At 33.6% G+C, this 23654-nt stretch overlaps 2 protein-coding genes across 3 annotated transcripts; one reads left to right on the top strand and one right to left on the bottom strand.

Annotated features, from left to right (window-relative positions):
* Positions 1-424: 424 nt before the first annotated feature.
* Positions 425-7630, bottom strand: LOC106663310. Of its 2 annotated transcripts, none has more exons than XM_014388045.2 (4): positions 7419-7630; positions 5593-5641; positions 2363-3166; positions 425-1168 (listed from the first exon to the last, which is right to left on the bottom strand). In XM_014388045.2, the coding sequence occupies exon 3, from the start codon at positions 3153-3155 to the stop codon at positions 2367-2369; it is 789 nt and encodes a 262-aa protein (XP_014243531.1). In that variant the 5' UTR covers positions 3156-3166; positions 5593-5641; positions 7419-7630; the 3' UTR covers positions 425-1168; positions 2363-2366. The 2 variants fall into 2 exon arrangements, with proteins under 2 accessions (XP_014243531.1, XP_014243530.1); XM_014388044.2 differs by having other exon boundaries at positions 7413-7627.
* Positions 7631-10130: 2500 nt separating this feature from the next.
* LOC106663309 (farnesyl pyrophosphate synthase) lies at positions 10131-23596 on the top strand. Its single transcript, XM_014388043.2, has 8 exons — positions 10131-10637; positions 14701-14836; positions 14906-15043; positions 18072-18275; positions 18734-18895; positions 18951-19028; positions 19181-19315; positions 22316-23596. The coding sequence occupies exons 1-8, from the start codon at positions 10492-10494 to the stop codon at positions 22514-22516; spliced, it is 1200 nt and encodes a 399-aa protein (XP_014243529.1). The 5' UTR covers positions 10131-10491; the 3' UTR covers positions 22517-23596.
* Positions 23597-23654: the final 58 nt, after the last annotated feature.

Raw genomic sequence — 23654 nt, 5'->3', positions numbered from 1 at the left:
GCAAGGATAAGCAGATGAAAACGATAGTGACCGAATTTCAGGTCCATCACCCTGGACACAACACGGAGAAATTTCACAATTTTCTAATATGAAATTTGGCCGTTACCTATCATTTTTTGGTTTTACTGACCAACCTGGCGACGATAGTAAGATGAAAATGATAACGACCAAATTTCACAACCATCACCTCGCAGATAACATGGAGAAATCTCACAGTTTTCTAATCTGTCAAGCTTTCGTTTAATTTTTTTGATTGTATGGAAAATTTTTACAGTATATAATAAAAAAATGAGGTGTTTCAAGTCACACACTTAAAAAAAAAAGTTAAATTAAAAATATATTTTTGATAGTAATCTAGATTTAATTTGGAATAAACTAGTCTACATTAAAACGAATTGGTTATAAAATTTAAAAACAATTGATGTCCATTTATTAATTTTTATTTAAATTATTTACAGGTAATAATAGTAGAATATTCCAGTTAAGATATGATAAAAAATGAGGAACTATATTTAGCCTAATATGCTTCTAACAAAAAGAAAAAGTATACTTCTTGAAGTGGGATGTTTTGAGTTAAAACATGAAAAACACTGAAACTATGATTTCATTTGATAGAAAATCGTTTGTAAATATTTACAATAACTTGTACGAATACTTTTTCAAATCTATTAGAGCATTTTTTACACAAACTACACGCAAATTTGTCAATCTAAAATGCTAATCACTAGCAATTGCCCACATAAGAAATAATGTGATGTCTATGAAAATAAAAATTGTAATTAAAATTTATATTTACAATAAATAGATCTTTTAAACCTTAATGACAGTCTTAAATTTTTACTATAAAAATTTGATGACAGTTCAATACAATTAATTAAGCTAAAATTTCTGTTTTTTACACTACAACTTAAATTCCGATTCAGGCTTAATAAATCCAATGAAGTAAAATTTTATGTACAGTAATATCTTATCAATATGATAAAAGACTCCTGGCGACTAATTTCTGAACAGCCTATACAAATTTTTAGTTATCTTCTTCAGATTAACAACCATGGGTGGCAATGTGCTTCAGACTAAGTACATATTCTTTTCCTTGTGTTTCCTCACCAGTAAAGCCTATTTTAAGACTTGCTGCTTGGTCCTCTACTGAGAGAGGACCTTTTTAGCTCTGAAAAAAAAAATTGCTAATTAATAAAAGATATCTAATATATTAAATAAAAAAGGTTTTGTGGATATCACCTAATAAACCAATATTTTGTTAAATAATGTAAAACATAAATGATAATCCATCATGTTTTAGTGGTCAATTGACCAAGTTACTTCTTTCAATTAATTATACTTTCGGTGTAAGGTCTTGGTGGAGATAAAAAAAAAGTGTGTCACGAGCGGGATCGAACCCACGACCTTCAGCTAAATATGCCGCTACTCTACCACTTGAGCTATCATGACTTCGATCCACTCGGACACCAACTTCCCATCTCAACCCCACCTTTTTTTAATTTTCCCTCCTTTTTGCCGTTTTTAAAATGTCATGTAATCAGGATTGGATTCTCAGCGACTTATGGAGTGGCCACGGGGAGCTGTTTAGTGAAGTGATACTTCTTTTACTTACTAAAAATTTAATCAATTTTATGTTTTAGTGGTCAATTGACCAAGTTACTTCTTTCAATTAATTATTCTATGTAAGGTCTTGGCTGAGATAAAAAGTCAGTGTAATGAGCAGGTAATGTAGATTATATACATTTAAATTTATTTAAGGAAAAAAAAATGTTTTGTAATGCTATAGAATTGAACGCTAATTTATCATTGTTTTTTGGAATTTTTAGCAGAAGATGAGGTACCAAGCCTGAAATTTCTACTATAATAATAACTAATACACCTTGATAATTTTAAAAAAGTATTAAAAAATATTTTATTTAATTCTTTTTTCTTCGGCTTCTAGAACCCATTCGCAAGAACACTTGGACACATGTATTATATATTTTGACCTAGAATCACCAAAATAGGTTTAATTAAAATCAGTGCTCCTATGTCCCCCTACCGAATTAATTAGTTACTATTACTGCATTAATAATTGTAAATAATATTAATATTAAATTACAATTAATTAAGGTTTTTAGTTGAGATGAAAAAAGCTAATGGCACGAGCGGGATTCGAACCCACGATCTTCGGCTAGATACGCCGCTGCTCTACCACTTGAGCTATCGTGACCTCGATCCACGCGGACATCAACTTCCTATCTCAACCCCACCTTATGAGTTTTCCCTAATTAATTGGTCAAGCGGACCACGAAATTAGTGAAATTAATATTAAATTGTACAACTATTTTACAATAAACAAGAGTTTCAAAATTCAACTTACATTTTCAGGAACTTGAAGATCCAAGGTCTATGGAATAATTGTCAAATTTGTTTTTTGAGCCTTTGGATCCGTATTTCTGTTTTTGTTTGATTTTCTTTTTTGAAGAAGAGCCCTTACTCGTTGAGACTGACTCAGCTGGTGAGGGGGCGCAAGAATTTCCAGTATCGTTTTTCGAGCCTTGGGAATCTACTTCTTCTAACTCGATGCCCGAGTCTATGCTGCAGATGTCATGCTTCGTTTTAATATGTCCTTCCCTCCTTTTAATTCTTTTTGAAATGTCTTTTTTCTTTTTCTGTTCAATCCTTTTTAAATTTTTAGATTTTTCACTTTTTGAATTCCACGTATCGTAATTATCATCATATGAAGGAACGGAGCTGTAGATAGGCTTTGTTGCATTTCTAAGAGTGCGATTGCTGCTGCTGACATTAAGGCATATTTCTAAATGACGGCCGAATCCTGTTGGATACAATTGTTTTCTACATTTTGGACATATGATTTTCTTCACTTTAACTCCTATATGCACGGGTTGTGAATCACCGTTGGTCAACGATTCTTCATCAATTTTAGAATTCTTCTTGTTGAAAATGCCATCGTCATCGCACCATTTAATTATTGTTTTGTGGTAATCAGCGATCACTTCAAGGACTATCTCATCTATTAACTTGTTTGTTATTAATTCAGATGATGAATTTACGCAAGCCTTATTGTCGTATACTTGTGCTTTCATTGCCGTTAGACAAGTATTCATTATAACCTTGGCATTTTCTTGGGCATCACTGAAAACAGCTTCCATGATTCCACGTTCTGTACATGAAAATGAAAAATGTATATTACAATCTTTAAATTATTAATTTCTGAACAAAAACCTAACAATGGGGAACCGAACTTCAGCAATGGAAAAGATACGGAGATTGCCATTGCTTACATAGTTCTAGAGGATGGCATACAAAAGTGCAAACAGGCCCTTAGGACAAAATGAAATAAAACTTGACCTAAAGGTTCTGCTACATAATGGTCCATCAGTCACCATGAGGTATCACCATTACTGGGGGTAGACTGGTGTGCAGTGGCCGATGGTGTGATGGTAGGGGTGAGGGATGCTTTTGTGGACAATTTTTTTCTCACATCAACAGGAACTCATCGGTGCAAATAAGGTGTGCAGTAAATTCCTACCCCCTGGTACTGTACACTGTACAATGGCCCATCATCGACCAGTGTGTGAATGGACGTAGATGGCCTAAGATTGCCAAAGGACTGGTCACCACTGAAGATGACCATTTACCCAATTGTGGGCCTTTGTGTAGAGGAGGCGTAAAGAAACTAAGAAAGCACCATAAAATCTTTAAAAAAAAAAAAAATGAAATAACTACAATAATGTGTGGTGATTAGTGACTGTTAGTCGATAGTTATTCGGAGGTCGTGAGATGCGGTCTGGTGTGATGTAGGTTTCAGAAAAACATTTTCTTTATCATGCCAACGTTTCGATCTTTATTGAGATCATCTTCAGTGCCCGGGATTTACAAACATTGTTTAAATTTAACAAATACATGTAGGATGTGGAAAAATGTGAATTTATACCATGCAAAAAATATTTTTATATTCAAAGTATTTCTACTCACTCAGTGTTTGTTTTCAGTGTAATTGTGCCATTATTGCGTGTCATGTTGAGAGTGCCAGTGAGATATTGATGTTTTATGATTATATATGTTGGATTTTGAAGGGGTGAGGTAGGAAGTCAGGATAGAAAGACATTTTTGTATAAGGAGTCGGCTTCTTTGAGGTGAAAGGAGCCGACAATGGGAAAAACGTTGGTAATGGTTTGGCCAGATTATCCTTTCAGGATTATATAGACAGGGATAATTAGGGAAAGGAAAGCTAAATTGTTGAAAAATTAGACTGTGTAGAAATGCTTGATGTGTGGAATGTGATGATAGTTTTATATGTTCTATTATAGTTTTATGTGATGTGATGATGTATGTTATCGATATTGAATTTGATTAACATTAGCGTAGCTACGACTGAGTTTACGTGTCTGTTCTGTAATTGATGCTGTGTTTATCTCTGTTGATTTAAACCATTTCTAAAAAGTTACGTTTGTGTTTGTTTTGTTCTGTGTGTAATATTTTTGGATTGTTGAAGTCAAAATTGTGTTTGTGTTCAAAATAGTAGTGAGTGCTGTAGGATTTTGCTTGTTTTTTTTTGCAATCATAGATATGTTACTTTACTCTCTTATCCAGTTTTCCTAAAATGTTTTTCTAAAACCTAGTCACACCAGACTGCATCTCACAATCTCCGAATAATTAACTGCAATAATGTTTGACGAAATTAAAAGAAAATTTTGACAGACCTTAGTAAAAAGGACCTTTGGAAGAATGAAAACCTGAAACTAATAGATGGGCTTATTATCGTACACAGATGAATCCAAAATGGAACAGGGGGTTGAGGCAAGGGTTAACTGCCCAAATTTTCCCTTTATCTATGTCCCACACCATCAATTTTTCTAGCTGAGCTCCATGTAATAGAATTATGTAATATGCACTCCTGAGGAAACGCAACTAGGTATTGTTGACACTGGGACATGAGGTTTTTTTTTTTTTTTGCGTCGGTAATTCCATCAGCCATGTTTAACATAAGAGGATCAATGGTGACAAATAGACTGACAAACAAAAGGTGCAGGCATCACACCCATTGGATCAGAACCACACATTGGCAAACCCCAAAGTATGTTAAAAGTGGAACTGAACAAATGTATAGAGAAAGGAATGACTGACTGCACAATGGATGAATTCACCAGGTGCAAAACAATCAAAAACATTTCTTAACATCTCAACCAGGGATATAAAAACTTAACTCTCTCTCATAGCAGGGATGAATTGAAGAAATAGGACTTGGCCACCAACCTTAAAAAAATAGGAAAAACTGAGGCACAAAACTGCCTTATGTGACTGCAAAGCATTAGCCCAAAAACGGTACAACTCATTTGGAAGGGCGATAACACCTAGTGCCAATGAAGAGGGGCCTTTAAGGTAGTTGAACAATTTCCGGGGTATGGATATAAAGAAAGGTCAATTCCAGAATAGATCTTTTAGGTTCTAGCGGAAGAAGGGACAAAAAATAAGTTTTCGCATATGAAATCTTTAATATTACAGTGGGATTATTCTTACCGTACTTCTCACAATGTATTCAGAATATAGTGTAACTAAAGACTTACAATATAGTTATTAGCTTACCAAGAGTATCTGGTTCCTCTACTAAAAATGCTTTGACGTTGCTTCCCACCTGAAAATAAATTTAAAACAATTAATCGGGAATTGTCACAATGGCAAAAGGTTTGAAAAATAAGATGAAGGTTAGTTTTAGTTGAATACACAGAATAAAAAATATAATAAAAATAATTGGTGCTGCAAGTGGAATACAATTGGGATGAATTAAAAACACATTAAAAATTGAGTTAATTTCACACAATTTTAGTTATAAAATAAAGGTATATAAGTATAAGTTGTATAAAGGACAAAACCCATACGGTTATACACAGCGGTTGTTAGACCTATGATTGCCTATCGATCGGTGGTTTGGTGGACAATGACATTACAGTTTAAGGGCGGTTAAGGTCCTCGGTACTGCTAAGAAACTAGCGTATCTGAGTATCCATATGAGAATGACCCCCCCCCCACTGCCCTGGAAGTCCTTCTGAATCTATTACCACTACACATCTTTCAGCAGGCCAGAGCCACAATTCAAAGGCTAATTCAGGGACAGGCTCCAATAGCCTAGTCGCACAACAAGAATCAATTAAAGTTTTGGGGGGGAGCATCAGGCAGACATAGTTCCGGGGGTGCTTGTTCATGCTATGATCCCCTAAATTCAGATTTGAGAAAACAATTCAAATTAAAATACCTGGTAGAGCAGACTGGGAGAAAGGGATCCTAATTAATGCCGACCATACTGTTCAATAGATGGCTCTAAAACTGAGAGTGGGTCAGGAGCTGGTATTTTTGGTAATAAACCAAGGACTAGAATTTAGGATAAGCATTGGGCAATATGCCACTGCCTTTCAAGTGGAGACTACGACTATTGAACACTGAACCAAGGAGATTAAAAGGCTTCTACTCAGACAATCAGGCAGCAATGAGGGCAATTACAGCAATAATGGTAAAGTTCGGATTGCATTAGGGCTCTGTCAGGCATTGGGGAAAACAACAAAATTACCAATGTCTGGGTACCAGGGCACCCAGTGCAGAGGGGCAATGAAGAAGCCAATAAACTGGCCAAGGAAAGTATGATGAGGACACCTATTGGCCATGAATCCTTTTGTGGCATACCAAACTGCCAAAGCATAGATTCAAAATAATTCGTCCGTTCAATTGGAATGTAGCCCAGGACAGAGGCATGCAAAAAGGTTGATCAAAGCACCATCGCAGAAACTAACGGCAGAACTACTAAATCTAGAGGGGTACAGACAAGTACTATGCATCTCTAACAGCTGGTGTACCTTGTTATTTAAACAGATGGAAAGAGGGGTACAGAGGTACCGGAGCTGGACCTGTCACTTCCTAATCCCTACACCCCACACCTTACCCTTTTTCCTACCCCAAACCCAATCCTAATCTCACATTCCACATGCAACCTGTGCTGATGCAATGACAGAGCCTCAAGGGTACCGGGTGACCCTTTAGTCAAATGTGACACTTGGAGCCCTGAAGACAAACTAGCAGACCGATGACTTTGTATTCCTTTCTTTTCCTCTTTTTCTCCCTTTGACTAAGTGCAAATCTACAGGACAGTTCACGCTTGTACTCTGCTTAAATGAAAATATTACTTTCTTTAAAATCACTTTTTGCAACATAATGACCTCACATGTCGAATAATGCATTATTTTTTTTATGAACGTTCTAGTTTTAATTTGAGCATCGTTTACATCGAATAGATCATAAACTGGCATTGTCAAAGAGAAAGTACATTCTCGAGACAATTATAAGCTTAAAATATTTTTAAAAATGTATATAATTACCAAATGGTGAAAAGAGATTAGGGGAAAATAATGTCTTACCCTTACGTCATTGTCAGAATCATAAAGTCGCCATGTTTTGTCTGTGAACGGTTTTCAGTGTTGAACCCGTCGAGGGACCACGTTGGACGACCGTGAGCCAACCATCTGTGACCAGTGATCTGCGATCAGCGACCAGCGATCACGATCAGCAATCAGCACTCAGCAGTCAGCTACACGACGAGGCGAGCAACGAAGGACGTAGCAAACTGCAAAGCTCTAACAATGACGTCATGACAGTCCGTCCACGCAAAACGTCTGGTTAGCCTGGAAATTTCTAGTTTCAATACAACATACATATTCTCACCTTTTAGTGCAAAAGAATGATAATTCGTCGAATCTACATTTAAAAAAAGAGAATGTGCGAATGAGATAAAGCGAGAGAAAGATAGTAAGAGAGAGAAAGAGTGAGAGAGAGCAAGAGAATAAGTGAGGGAGGGAGAGAGTGATTGAGTGAGATAAAAAGCAAAAACCAACTGTTTTTACTTCTTACTAAATTCTAGTACATTCTCCAGAGCTTAGAAATGTTGTTCCATCTTCTCAAGGGCTCCCATGTGTATCCTCCATGCCCTGGCTTTTCCTCTCCCAGAATTAGGAATCTCAGCCTACATAGACCTTCCCATCAAAAGAGGACGTGTTCCGCTGTTTCGTCTTCTTCTTGGCAATATCTGCACAGGCTTATTTCTACCACTTCCAGTCTATTCATATGCCTTCAGAGTCTGCAGTGTCCAGTTAGCAGTACAACTATTATTCTAGTCCTAGTCCAAGATCATCTTAGATAATTAATGAATCTTGTTACATATCCCCTATTACAAAGTATTTGAGGTCTTGAAATGTGTTGATCTACCAGTTCATGCTATGTAATATTCATCTTGTCGTCTATTGTAGATGAATAAATGTAAATAATCTACAAGAACTATTACAAATCAACCTAAACAAAATCGCTGAATAAAAATGGATGCGAAATATCTTCATCAATAACAGTCACAGTTATGTTCGCAAATATCTTCCAAGCTGAGGTCTATGTAATCGAGAGATGTACTCAATTAAAAAAAAAAAAAAGGTACAAAAACAAGAGTATAGCTATCATGTGAGATAGCCAAGCAGCCATCAAAGCACTAAGCTCAAACACCATTAGTTCAGAGATGGTGTTGAACTGCAAAACTAAACTAAACATATTAGGTACGCAGAACAAAGTCAGCCTCTGCTGGGTCCCAGGACATGTGGGAGTAAAAGGCAATGAGAATGAGAAAGCAGACAACCTTGCAAGAAAAGGGGCTGTTATACCCAAACTCTTCTGTGGCATAGGAACCCACAGGAGGTATCAAAGAGTACCTCAAACAGAAGGATAAAAAGAAAATGAGGGAACAATGGAACTCACTCATTGTACACAAACAATCCAAGAATCTCCTTACAAATTTTGGAAGGAAAGAAGTAATGGAATGTTCAAGGGAAGCAGGAAAAAACCGTGAATCCTAACAGGATTCTTAACAGGACACTACAAACTAAACGGACATTTAAAGAAGATTGGCAAAACCCAATAAGGCACTTGCAGATTCTGCAAAGAAGCAAAGGAGACACCAACAGACCTATTAACAAACTATGGTGCTACAGTTGCCCACAGGAGGAAGAGCTTTGGGACCTATAGTGTGACCATAAAAGAAATTCAACCACTGAAACCAGGCCTACTAATCAAATTCCTTGATGAACTTGGAGGACTCACCGGTGTGCTATACAACAGGGGGGTACAACAGCTCTTAATGGGTGCAGTATATTACACACCCCGACTAATACATCTACACCTACAATATTCGCAAAACGTAGACCAGTTAAGTTACCAGACCTTGAAATAAATAATACACCTGTACTCTCCAATTCTGTTAAATATCTAGATCTAATTTTTGACAGGAAATTAAAATGGGCTGAACACTTAAAAATCATTAACAATTAAAGGCAGTCAATCTCTAAACCTCCTTAAAATAATTAACTTTTTTCGTGGGTAGCAGATAGAAGATAGAAATTGTAAGTTCTCGTAAGACTTTACAATTCCATCGCTTGATCAAAAATTGATTGCGCATTTAGTTCTGCCTCTGATAGAACGTTAAAAACAATTGACAGCATACATAATGCATATGCCATGCTATTGGTGCCATTGGTACATAGTTTATACACTGAATCTGGAAATCTGCCATTTCAGGAGAAATATTCTTGATGCAAAGTTCTTCATGAAACTATAATCCGTTCCCATCCATCCATTCCAAGAGCTCCTCACCAACAACCTATTCCTCCTTGTCTTTTCCACTTATACAATAAAACATTTTGTTTATCAAATGTCTATACTACTGTAACATCAACTTACAATTACCGAAAATTAAAAAATACCGGCACCTTGAGGGTTTGTAATTTTCATGTATGAATAATTTAATGTAATTTGGCAGCTTTAGTAGTGGTAGCTAGTGGTTGTTCGCCTTAGAAAAAAAAAAGTGTACTGTAAAAGGATGATTGTGCATAAAGCAAATAAATATTATCAAAGCAACAGACGTTCAAAAGGCCATGGGAAAATAATTCAATGAAACATTTCACTGGTTTTTTTTTAGAAATATTTAGCTGTCGTTTTGCGTTTTTGATGAAATTATTTATTTTTTTTGTAGGAAAGGATTTCGAACGGGGATATTCAGACGGTCGAGTGCGTCATTGACTTTTAACGTGCCGATGTCCAACGGATATGGATAAATGCGACGAATTCGTCTCGAGGTGGTTTGAGACTTTGAGCCGGAATTTAAATGACAGCGCTTCAAGTAAAGGGAGTTTACGACGGCGATTGAAACATCATGAGTCGAATGGAACTCAAGTCCCCCTACTTCGCACTTCCAGCCGCGAGGCCTACAGTTCCTGCCCACGTCCGTTTGTCGCTTGTTTATCGTGGACTGTAGAGTGCAGACTGCAGAGCGCGGATTGCCGTTTTTACCGTTCGCCCTAACCGTATCGGAATTGGAACGATCTCGTCCTGACCCGACGCTTAAATTCAAGAAGGGTTTCTCTTCCGTTTAAATAGATGCTGAGCATTTAAATTCCGGAAAATATGTGTTCGAGACATTTGCTCAAATTGGGTTCCCTTTATTCAGCCGGTCCCTTGAAGAACGTCCGCCTCAACGGCCCTTCGCCCTTCCCGGCCGCCTCGGACAAATTCAACTTTGCCTATTTCTCGACTGGCCAAAAACTGCACAGGTAATGACAATCGTTTCAAAAAGTACCGCATTTTCAGACGAATTAATTATTGGGCTGGTGAAAAATTAATGCAGGTTTTGATAATTTGTTTTATTTTCGCAGGTGCTTGTCAGGTAAATGAAGTTATTATAACCAATTTATGGATTATAATAAATAATTCCAACTGTTATCTTTTATATAAAACATTTTACTTTATTTCTATTAATTGTTCTTTTTATGTAAGGTCTTGGTTGAGATGAAAAAATTAGTGCCACGAGCGGGCTTCGAACCCACGACCTTTGGCTCAATACTTCACTGCTCTAACCACTTGAGCTATCACGATGAAGTGGTTAGAGCAGCGGTGTATTAAGCTGAAGATCGTGGGTTCTAATCCTGCTCTTGATGCTGTCTTTATCATCTCAACCAAGACCTTACATAAAAAGAACAATTAATAGAAATAAAGTAAAATGGTAAAAAGAATAATTGAAATAATTAATATGGCCAATCAGACCACTAAACATAAATGGATTTTAGTTTATATTGAATTTTATAAGAGTGAGGATTTTGGGAATTAAATATGCCCAAACTAGATTTTTGTATAATTTACTTGTACAAATTTAAAATTGGTCGAAGTGCGGCCCCAACTGCGCGTAACATGACTACAGTTTGGGGCGAATGCTCGGTGCAGTGATGGTCGCAGAAATTTTCTCTTGGAGATTATGATCTCGAAGACAGGGAAGGTCGTGGTAGGTCTTCTGATCGACGACCAACATAAAACGTTGATTGAAGAAAATTCACCTAAGATAATGCGGGAAATGCTGAAGAGCTTAGTATTGACACTCAACTGTTGTTCACAATCTGGAGCAAATTGGTCAAGTAAATAACTCAACAAGTAGATACCGCACGAACTAACTGAACCACAAAGAAATTTGCACTTCTCATCTGTTGCGCCACCAAAATGATCCATTTCTATATCGAATCATCAAGTGCCATGAGAAATGGATTCTGTTCAATAACAGAGGGTGTACAGGTCATTGGTGGACAAGGATGGAGCGCCAAAATACTTCCCGAAACTAAACCTTTGCCCAAAAAAGATTATGGTGACTGTTTGATTGTGTACTGCTGGAGTTTTTCACTATAATTTCTTGAATTATTGTGAAACTCTCAGAACAGAGAAATATTGCCAATTGGCAAAATGGACGGGAAACTGCAATGTCTTTGTCCATCATTGGTACATCGTAAGGGGCCGATTCAGGATAACACCAGGACACATGTCACAATGTCAACTGCAGAAACTTAAGCATATTAAACCTTACCACAACCTCCATATTCACCCAACCTCTCGCCTACAGACTTAAATTTATTTAGGCATTTTTATCATTTTTTGAGGCGTAAAATGTTAAGAGAACGCAGTGAAGCCGAAAACGCCTTCCAAGATTTTATTGTGTCGAAATAAATTTTTTTATGTCAACGAAATAAAAGTGCATATTACACGTTTGCAAAGAGATTGTGATGGAAAATATGTCATAAATTTTCTTTATTTTATAAAAATTAAAAATAGTTTTGACTGCCTTTTCAAAACCTGCATTATTTTTGCACCAGCCCAATAGTTTTGTCGGACGGTTTTGTTAAACGTGTATAGAAATAATGGTCGAGTTGTGTTCCAAACTTGTCTGAACCATACCCACTGGATGTTTTCTTTCAGCCCGGTTTCAATTATTTTCTGAAGAACTGATAAAATATCCGCTTCCTTACAATAAAAATAATCTCAAGACATACAGTTATTGATAAGGGAAGCGATGTGGTAACTGAAACTATGTCGAACCAGTGGAGCGTCGATTGGTTGATGAGCGCTTCCTCACCCAAGCTGAGACAAAGTCAGTAGAGTGAACAAGTGTCAGTCGGTTCGACATAGTTTCCAATTGACTACATTCCTCATCAACTTTCACCTGATTTTTATCAATAAATTTGTTCACAAAATCAGTCAAGAATCAGTACCACTATTTAGATTTGTATTTGTATAAATCATGCAAGGGTGGAACGATAATTTAAATTAATACATTCATTCTCTTATAAATGATTTTTTGAGGATTAGGAATGTGCTCCAATTGAAAAGTAACTCTTAAATTAAAACAATCCCTAATCCTCAAAAAATTATCGTTGATTTACTGCTGGTCGATAACTACTCTCGTAATATTCTCTTCTATTTTTAGAAGAGCTATTGAATAGCTCATACGTAACAACAAAATTTCATTCTTGATAAAGCCATTTTTTTATCACCCACTCATTGTTATGTTGGGCCAAGGTCAGACCTTGGTCTTATCTGTACCACTGTCGAAGTTAGGCTCAAGGAGCAATCACAATAAGAAAAAAGAAAAAACTTTTATTGAACAATAATACACAATTGTATGCCTTTTTTTTGTGTGACTAAAATAAACGTTACATCATGGCATAGCCATCTGCTGGAAGTTCAGGTCTGCTTTGAAAAGGAATCAAATAGAAAATTAAATTCAGAAAAGAAAGGAAAATAATAAAAGCAAAAAACGTGAACATAGAGTCAGAACTGAAAAAAAAAACCAAATGGCAAAACAGAATTTGTAATCTAAAATAAAATGAATTCCTTGAATGTATGAAATAAATTGAAAGTACTAAAATATATATGGCATAGTTTATATACTCAAGTAATAAAGTGAATTAGAAATCTGTAACTGAAAATCGACGGTATCTCCAGGTTGTTCTGCAGAAATCAGACAATTTTTTCCATCCGTCGTTTGTTCCACACAGCAGTAAACTAAATGGCTCTTCATGTGTCATTCATGTTTTTCCTAGTGCTGCCTTTCTGATCTCATTAAGGACTAGGCGCAGGTCATTTCAGCCCTCAATGCATGCACTTTTAACTTAAATACATTCATTATCAATCGTTCTTAAATCCTCTCACTACATAACTTTCACTCAGGTAGGATGGTGGAGTATTAGATATCGCTTCATCACCCTTTGTCATGCATATGGAGAACCGTATAGTTGTCTATGACAATAAATAACAAAGGGTGTATTGTATACTTATATACAATAACTAGCCTGCTTGAGGGTCGATGGGGTACTTGAACTCTTTTATCACACCCACATTCATGCATATAAATACATTTTCACAAAACAGTAAAACACCAATCACTAAATTTAGTATACAGTAGACTCGTTAGGTGAGCTTTCACACATTCGTGGTTTTCCCCCTAGTAGAGCCTAGACGTGAGTGGGTATGAGAAGAGATTGGGAACATGGTGAAACAGAGAAAAACAACTAAGTGTAATTAATTCTTATTGGGGGAAAAAAACGAACTATGTGTACATAAGTTCATACATAACAATTAATTAAGGTTTTTAGTTGAGATAAAAAAGTCAATGTCACGAGTGGGATTCGAACCCACGACCTTCGGCTTGATACGCCACTACTCTACCACTTGAGCTATCGTGACTTCGATCCACTCGGGCACTAACTTCCCATCTCAACCCCACCACCTTTTGAATTTTCCCTCCTTTTTGCCATTTTTCAAAATTCAAAAGGTTTTATGTAAGGTGTATATATATATACACCCCAGTACATATTTTACCCCAGTTTCCTCATGAAATTGGAATATGGGACTGAAAAATTCGCCGTGCTCGAGCTCAATTCTTATCTCGGGTGGCATTTCTACTCCTGTACTTACTTCTAATGGATTTTATTTTCATTAATGGAAGTGTTCTTTTTAAAATTGTATAACTAATTAGTAAAATCATACGGTTATACTTTCCAACTAAAAGCGATGTGATGGTTTCTTCAGTTGCTCCCAATGAACAAGCACAGGGAAAAATTGCCTTTTTTAAAATCCTCTAAGCCAGTTAAATAACAAGCAGTATGTACGGCAGTATTAAATGTTAGAAATGCATGAATCCAGCTGGGAAAGAGTTGGTAATTATCGATTCCAACATTATTGAATTTTTTTTATGTCGGCTACAAATCCCATATCGCCTTACATATATTACATATATTATGTATGCTTAGTGTTTTAGGTTAAATAACGTATCACTTTTTTTTGTCATAAATCCAGGCGGCTTTCTTCTCTTGACCATCAAATAATATCAAAAGATGACAAGAGAGATTTTATGGCTGTTTTTCCTGATATTGTACGTGATATAACCAAACTTGAAAAAAACTTACCCGAATTGTCCAATTGGTATGTAAAGGTTTGTATCCTACATTGCAGAAAATATGAATTTATGAATTGTTAACATTTGATATCTTGTTTTTAATAGGTACTTCAATATAACGTATCTTCAGGAAAAAATCTCAGAGGAATGTCAGTCGTTTATAGTTATAGATTTCTAGCCCCTAATAGTTTAACTCCAGAAAATGTTAGGATATCACAGATTCTCGGATGGTGCGTTGAAATGGTATGTTTATTATTCTAGTTTTTTTTTCTGATTGATAAAACGGGACTCACTTTGTTTACTCTCTTTTGTTGTGCTAAACACAATCTTAGTTCTTTTTCTAACCAGCACATCACGCTTGAAAATGAAGCTAAAATAAAATTGTCCGCAGGATGAATGTAAATTTATGGATGTATTTTATTCATTTGTAAAGTGTGTGTTCATTTTCTCATTGATGACAATTCACACGTTAGAAGATAAGATTTAATATTTTTTAAAGCAGTTACACATTTTCAAGTGCACCAACAGTATTGTTAAAATATTTCATAAACAAAATATTTATATACAGTAAAATCTCCATTATCCGGGCCCTGGGTCTCTGAATACATATAGTATGTATACAGGTATATTTCGCATAATAACAAGACACTTCCGATTTGAAAAATACCACCTTTTGTGCATATGAAGTTTACATTGAACACATTATTTATGGCCCTGTTGTTCTGAAATGACACACTAAACCCTTTTATATATACGAATATCTGTCCAGAACGCACCTGTTCTAGAAAACTTCACTGCTTTCGAAGCTTGTTGCAGGGTGTAGGGGGTATTTTTAGAATCGAATCGGTGTCACAGTCATTTAGTATCTCTTTGTCAACAGGGAAAGACTATTTTTAAATTTGACCTTTTGGAAATGTTTTACGATTTTTGAAAAAAAAATCAAACATTTTTAAATCAAAATTGTTTACATTAGATACATATTAATAAAAGTAATATATGTTCAAGTATCGTCCTAATTTACCTTTTAATTAACACATTAAAAAAATGAATTCCATTATCCGGAGTTTTTGATTTTCCATGGGCACCCTCCCTGCCATTACCGGATAATCGAGTATTACTGTATATACAAATCCTGAAGTTGTAATCAACTTTTATCTTTATGAGGACTTGCACATTCATTGTTCATAAAAACATTAATATTTTTAATATTCACATTAATATGATAAATCTGAGAAAATCTGAATAATTAATTAATTCAGGATATATTCTTATTTATAAAATGTTAACTAGTATTTGATAATGAACAAATATGACAAAATGCTGAAGTACGCCTGACAGACCAACCAATTATAGGCAGGCGAAAATGCTCGGTAAAGATCAAATTATTAGTTTCATTATGCCACAGACCACACGAAGAAATCTATTTGAAAATAAGCTGTCATCTTTGCACTCTGTATAACGACACTAGAAATCTGGTTTTATGTGCCTATATTGTTTTCATTGCCATATAATATTTATATATATACTAAATGACATTCCCAGCATAGCCCTTGTAATTTTAATTAATTATGGAAAAACAACCTTAAGCCGTTCTGACATGACAGGATTTATCGTATTTACTCCACTTACTAATTAGCAATGTAAGATGGAAAATTGAGGTTTTAACCATTATTTTTTATTCTTATTAATTAAAAAAAAGCAAATAAGTTAAAACAATCTGTTAATAACATATAAATTTTTTTAGAACCAATTTAAACTATTATATTCTGCCCAAAAATTACCATGAAAATTTGCATTTTAAGGCTTAACCAGGTGTTTTAAATGAATCTGATTTTATTTAAAAAAGAAGAAAGTATTTTGGCTTACTTTAATGGAAGCGTTTTTTAGTTAGCATCAGCTAGACAATAAGGATATTAGATGTTGAAATACTTCATTTCTGACCCTAAAGAAGAGAAATTTAACTTTCATACGGTTGTAATAATGTTGAAGTTGGATACAATTTATGGAAGTTATGAATTTTTAAATGAAATACCAGACATAACAGAGAAAACCAACAACAAACTTTATAAAAAAGTTGATAAAATACTTATTTTTATTTTATTTTAAAAATGAATTAAAAAAATATATTGTACTGGTTTGTTGGGCAATACTGAACAAATCCACATCGGCCGCAAAAGGATGTAGTATCCACAGCAATTACTAATATGAACATACATTAGTAATCTGTACAATTTTAGTGCTAATTTTATCTCAAGAAACATGTTACATTGCTGAATTTGTATATCACTTTTTGGACCTGGTAAAATTGCATTTATATTTTTTTTCTTCAGCATCTTGTTACCTTTTGCGATTTGATATTTTCTAAGAAAATACTGAGCTGAAATTTTATTTTTCTTGTTATATTTGATGATGATTTGATTTTTAAGCTTGTCTTCATATATTGTTGAATTTTTTCCAGTCATAGTCAGAGTATTTTCTCAGCTCGTAAAAAAAAAAAAAAAAAAAAAAAAAAATGATGGATATGTAACTTAGCCTTATCTAAGGTAACCTTAACCCTACCCTTAATCTAACTGAATTTAGTCAAGCAATTTTTAACATAATCTAGCTCAACTATACACACTTCAATATAATGCAAAATCAATGATGGAAAAAAGACCTCAAAAAATTGTGCATTCAGCTTAAAAACAATATCCATGTTAAAAAAAACTAAAGCAAAAAACACATCACCATTTTCATGTTCAGACTCATTGGTGTGATCATCAGTTTTGAAATAATCTCTACTATTAACAGTTTCATTCCCAATTAAATTATCTTTTTCATCCAATAATTAATTCTTTTTGATGGGCCCTGGCAGTAAAATACAAAAGAAATCGAAGATAATATAATAAATAGGTAGAAAATGGTGTTGCCCAAAGTGGAACAGAATGGGATTTGGGGAAGGAAATTTGAGGAATGTAAAGGAGGTAATTAAATCAGAAACTGGACCTGCTCTGTGAAGGGTTGATAAACAAATTCTCTGAGGAAAATGACCCATTTGGCTAGAAATAGAAGGATGGGATTGTAGTAATTGTAGCACTCAGCACAGGGCTACAGGCCGATGGTTAAAAAACAATCTGTTATTCCTCTAATCATTAAATCGTTACGTACAACTGAAGAAACAAATCTCAAACATGCTCTCTTCTTATATTTGAAAAATAAATAAAATCAAACTCATAACATTTAATCTAACTTGTATTCAATGTTTTAAACAGCTATTTATTATCTTTTGCAGGTTCAAGGATTTTTCATCGTCCTGGATGATATTATTGATGAGTCTGAGACGAGGCGAGGTAGACCTTGTTGGTATAAAGTGCCTGGTGTTGGTTTAAAGGCTCTCAATGATGCTCTTCTGTTAGAATCCAGCATTTACAAACTTTTAAAACAGCACCTCAATGGAACTCCACATTATATCCCAATAATGGAGTTGTTTCATGAGGTTTGAAAGATCATTATTGATATTGTGCATTATTTGTAGCAAAATTATTGATAATTTGAACTGGCATCAATAAAACATTTATTAATTTTTGTTTTCCTACATCGAATATGTAAACCCAAATAAAAATTAATATTATAAAATAATATAATAAGTATACAAAAAGTAGTTTTAACTATACTGAATACTGAAATTAAAAATGTTTTATTAAATCTAACATCCCAAACTGTACACACAAATAATAAGAAAATTATGAAAAAAAATCATAAATTAAGCAAATTTAAGTTTTATAATTTAAAATGACAAGAAGTGGAAAGGAGTTATATATAATCTTGTTGGCCAGTTTTTATTACATTTGTCCGCTGTTTCATCAGTACTGATCATCAGTGATCATCCTGTTCTTTTTTGAATGTTTTTGTCAGACATTTGATGGTATTTACATTTTCAAATATTTTTTGTAGACTACTTTAAATACAACAATTGGCCAAATAATTGATACAAACACAGCCTCATTGGATGGGACACAATTTGAAAAGATTAATATGGACCGTTATAACTTTATTACAACATATAAAACGTCATGCTATACGTTTCATCTTCCAGTTGCAATTGGAATGTATTTAGTAAGTGTTGATATTACCTTGTAAAAAATTACAGACTAATGTTACTTTATTTTAGGCAGGGATCTTTGACAAGGAAATGCATCGGCAAGCTAAGACTGTATTACTTGCAATGGGACACTACTTTCAAGTACAGGTATTTAATTTCACAAAAAGTTTTTTTTTTAAACCATCCATGTGGTTATTTTGCATTACCAATCCTTCCAATTATATTTCTTTGCACATATAATTTGGCAGCATATACATGTAATAAAAAAAATTCTAGTAATAGTTTTATTTATTTGTTAGGATGATTACTTGGATGTTTTTGGAGATATTGAATTGACGGGAAAGCAGGGGACAGATATTAAACATGGTAAATGTACATGGCTTGCTGCAGTTGCTTTACAAAGAGCTTCCCCAAGCCAAAGGAAGTTGTTTGAGGTAAGGTGTGAACATATATGTTCAGTAAAAAAATTTGTTCTTTTGAGCCTTTTTTGTTTATGTAAAACCAGATAAACTCATAAACTACAATACTGTTTATAACGATTTCTCGAATATACGGTCTTTTTCTTGGCCCCACTCCTACTGGTGGAGAATTTTCTACTGAAATTTTATTTGTTGTAACTTTGCAATTTTCTGTTTATAATCTGTCGGAAAGCTAAGCTTAAACATATTTTTCTAATGTCATTTTCCTTTTTTTTTTAAGTAGACATAAGATATGTAAAAATTGAGTTAAATTTATAGTTAAATTAAATTCAAATCTGGAAAGAAACAACATATACCATGATGTAATGCATTCTGCAAAAATAATTCCAATGAATTTTCTCTCTTCCCTACAAAACGTTGCCACAAACTCAATAACTTGCGTGTCAAAGCCTTGAACCTTTATTTGATGAACATAGACAGCATCAAAAGAGAAGGAAATCAAAAGATGAAACATAATTATTATATAATAACACAGCTGAAAATAATCTATGTTTTGAGTGCATCAATGGAAAATTCCCACATTTTTTCTTGTAATACGGAAGTAGAAGATGAAACTTTCCAAATTATCAGTAAATTAGAAAATGCTGTTAAAAACAAATTTAAGGTTTTGGGTCGAATAAAGATTTTAAAAATCCTTTCCTTTGTAAATTGCATTTTTTCTATAAGCACTTTCCTCAGTGTCTCTTTGCACACCTCTTTTGTTGTGAGAATTGCCGTACCAAAGTGACTATACTTTAACTGGGCTAATACTTCACTGTCACAGAAAACGTGCTGACATGTCTGGTTCCCCCTGACTGAGTCGGCATCTTTCTGTCTCTACTTTGTTCATCTTCTTTAGGCGGAGGAGGGCAGTGGCTGGTATAGAGGCTTTTCATTTTCTTCAAATACTGCGTGCTAATCGAGAGAGAGGAATTCCTTCGCCTTCCTTTTTGAGAGATTTTTTGAGTTTTTCTTTCTCAATCCATTTTTCCAGATCCAACATAAGCACTCATTCCGGTGCATCTGGTTGTGGTTCTGGTCCCATGGGTGGGAGGGCTGCCCCTTTTTTTGGCTAGTTTGTTCATTTCATTCTATAAATCCATCTCTCAGAACTAACTAGTAACTTTTTTTTTAAAAAGTAACCGTGTGTTTATCTAGAGCCATTAGGCAATTTAGGCACTCCCAGACAAGTTTAGAGTTTAAAGCATACATTTTTAGTGCCTTTATTGCTGCTTAAATATCTAAGAGTATGTAAATCTATTTTTTATCTTGACTCACGCTATTCCACCGATAGAGAAAACCAAAAACACACTTTTCATAAAAAGTAGTTTTATTTTTTAATACAAGTATCAATTTCGGGGTGCTGCTTGAACTCATCAAATATAAAAAAACAAAAATAATATGTTGACAATTAATAAAAGTAACTTACATGCCCAGTTTCATGGAACGCTGAAGGTTACAATTTACACAGTAGACCATGATATTTCAAATGTTCTTTCTTATGATGTTAAGCATCGTCAACAAGTTAACCAAGACATTGTTTATTTTTGATTATTTATTATATAATNAATAATGAATTTTAATTTTTATTTTTCGTGTATATAGGGTGTCCTTTTTAGATGGCCTGGCTGAATTTCTGTTGCACCAATGGGGCTATCAAGCAAACAAAAACTACATGTTTAATTTTTTTTAGTCTAGTTTCAAATGTTTACCTTTTTGTAAGAGAAAAATTATACAGGGTACCTCAGGCACAGTTCACCTTCAAAATTTAATTTTTAATTTTTTGAAAAACCTAAAACCTGTGCAACAATTCTGAGAGGATTTTTTTTTTTTTAGATTTTCGCGCACATACAGTAAAATAGTCAGCTCCTAGTCGAAATTACACTGCCTGCCATAACTTTGTCAATTGTTTTTTGACCAATTTAAAATCCGATTGCACTATTGTTTTCAGCGTAAAAAATCCTTTAAAATTATGTGTCAGAATATATAGGGTCATATTTGAAATTTTGAAGTAGAACTGGACCTGAGGTACCTGTATAATTTTTGTCCAAAAAAAGGTAAAAATTTGAAACTAGACTAAAAAAATATTACGCACGTATTTTTTTTAAATTATTATTTTTTATAGCATCATTGGCTCAAGAGAAATTCAGCTGGGCCATCTAAAATGTACACCATGTATATACATATCTAAAATGTTATGGCATCGAATACTTATTTTAAATATTTTTTGTATCATATTTGTTATGTTTAATTTTTGATGTATTGAATTTGATGAAAAATTGTTTAATACTCTATCAGAACATTCTGGCTTTTTATAAATATTAATATTAAAGTTTTTTATTTATTTAATATTATGTTTTTTATTAATTTTTATATTTAAAAAGGGTAAAGTTCCAATTTGTCGTATTTCCACAGTAAACTGTTTGTCTTTTTGTAATTTTTTACATTCTTCCATCTACTGGTAACCTCTGTGTATTGAAAGATTTGTATCATGAACATATTTTTTATGAAGTCTATCCTTTGTTTTGAACTTTTTTTAATTTATTGAAAATTGCATTAATGAAAATCCTCCCATATGTAACTGTTTTATTTGTTTATACACAGTTCTGTTAAATCTAAAAAAGGAATTATTTATTCATGTTTCTAGAATGTTGAAAAAAAGTCATAATCCAGCTTAGAATGCAACTGTATGCATTTCCATTTTTTTAAAATTAAATTAATTGCTTCTATGACTGGAATTGTGAACATTGATACAGTATCTCTATAACAAGAATGTGATCTTTTTTACATTCTTTTGTTTTCAGGAATTCTTTTAATTCAAAAGAAGTTTTTGCATTAAAGTTATAACCATTTGCAATAGATTACAACAGCGCTAAAAAAAACGGAATTTTTTTTTACAAATTTACTCAAGAATAATCCACTAATTGTATTATTTATAAACTTTAGCTGATATTATTTATTTTTTTTTTTTTGCAGGAGTGCTATGGCAAACCCGAACAGGAGAAAATTGATAAAATTAAAGAGTTATTCATTGAAATGGGAATCCCAGCACTTTACTCCACTTACGAAGAAGACACTTACAACCTGATTACTACACAGATTCAACAATTGAGTGCTGGGTTGCCTCATGATTTATTTTTCGGATTGTTGGACAGAATTCATGGAAGAAAGCATTGAATCTGAATGAATTAAACAAATCACCAAAAATCTCATTTCGACCAAATTAAAAATGGCATCGAATTTAATAATTTTTAAGCGGGTTGGTTAAATTTGATATAAATGTTATGTTTATAATATTAAAATTAGTTTTGTGCATTTTTAACTCATATAAGGGGCATTAATTATGTTAATTGAAGAGAGTAAAGGACTTGCATTGTTTCTAATGTATCTAAAGTTTAATATTCATGTTGTCAGAATTTATCCTGCTATTTTTTTGAATTTATGTTAAGTTGTACAATTTCAAATAATTACTACAACCTGAACCTGAAGGTTGAATCTGAACAAAGTATTTACTTGTTTAAATATAATTTGTTCATTTATTGTAAAATGATTAAAAATTGTAAAATTTCATTACATTTTTTTCATTACATTTACATTATTTTCTCAGGGGTTTCTACATTCACTTGTGAAATTTTTAGTTTTCCCGCAAATGGTAAATTTTTTTGCTTTATTCTCTTTATGCATTGCAACCCATTTACACGGAAAACAATATGTATTCATTTTCTACAAGTACATACTATCCTTATAAAAGTGACTTCAGTTTTTTTACTTTGGCCATTATAACAGAAATTACATTTCGCACTAAATTTTTTTCAAGCAGGATGGTGTTCTAGGAGCTGGAACCTATTTTAAAACTTGAAACTGGTTTTTTATAACAATGCATCGTAATGAGTGTACAGCATTAAAATAATCAAAGTTCAATTTTTGTAACTATTTGTAAGAAATATGTGAAACAAATTCAATAATTTGATGTGAGACCCCCTGTTACTTGGTATTGTCGATGAAGTTACCATAGCTACCATTTATTATTATTTTGAAGTTCAGCAATGGCCAGGTATACATCAAATTACTAGATTAATCTAGTTATAATGTTCATGATGTGATTGAACTTATTAACATGAACATAGTGCTTTATAAGTCTGTTGTTAAGTGAAGAAAAAAATATTTTGCCAAATTGTTTTTTCTGATAGTATGTTACTGTCGATCTTAAAAGAATGCTCAAGAAGTCTGTTTTTAATATTGTGTGTTGCACTATCATACGTTATAAATGTTAGTTATAAGAGTCTAACTGTTCAGTCTATTTCCATACTATAAA

This window comes from Cimex lectularius, unplaced genomic scaffold (assembly GCF_000648675.2).
Source record: "Cimex lectularius strain Harlan isolate CLEC.00 unplaced genomic scaffold, Clec_2.1 scaffold78, whole genome shotgun sequence".
In the NCBI taxonomy this organism is placed as follows: domain Eukaryota; kingdom Metazoa; phylum Arthropoda; class Insecta; order Hemiptera; family Cimicidae; genus Cimex; species Cimex lectularius.
The sequence above is the reverse complement of the archived record's forward strand: the minus strand, read 5'-3'. Positions and strand labels throughout refer to the sequence as shown.

Excerpts from the sequence above, each read along its gene's own strand:
- LOC106663310 (XM_014388045.2), bottom strand. The coding sequence starts at position 3,155 with ATGGAAGCTGTTTTCAGTGATGCCCAAGAAAATGCCAAGGTTATAATG.
- LOC106663309 (XM_014388043.2), top strand. The coding sequence starts at position 10,492 with ATGTGTTCGAGACATTTGCTCAAATTGGGTTCCCTTTATTCAGCCGGT. Across the intron at positions 14,837-14,905 it reads TGTCCAATTGGTATGTAAAG|GTACTTCAATATAACGTATC; the intron begins GTTTGTATCCTA and ends TGTTTTTAATAG. Across the intron at positions 18,276-18,733 it reads TAATGGAGTTGTTTCATGAG|ACTACTTTAAATACAACAAT; the intron begins GTTTGAAAGATC and ends TATTTTTTGTAG.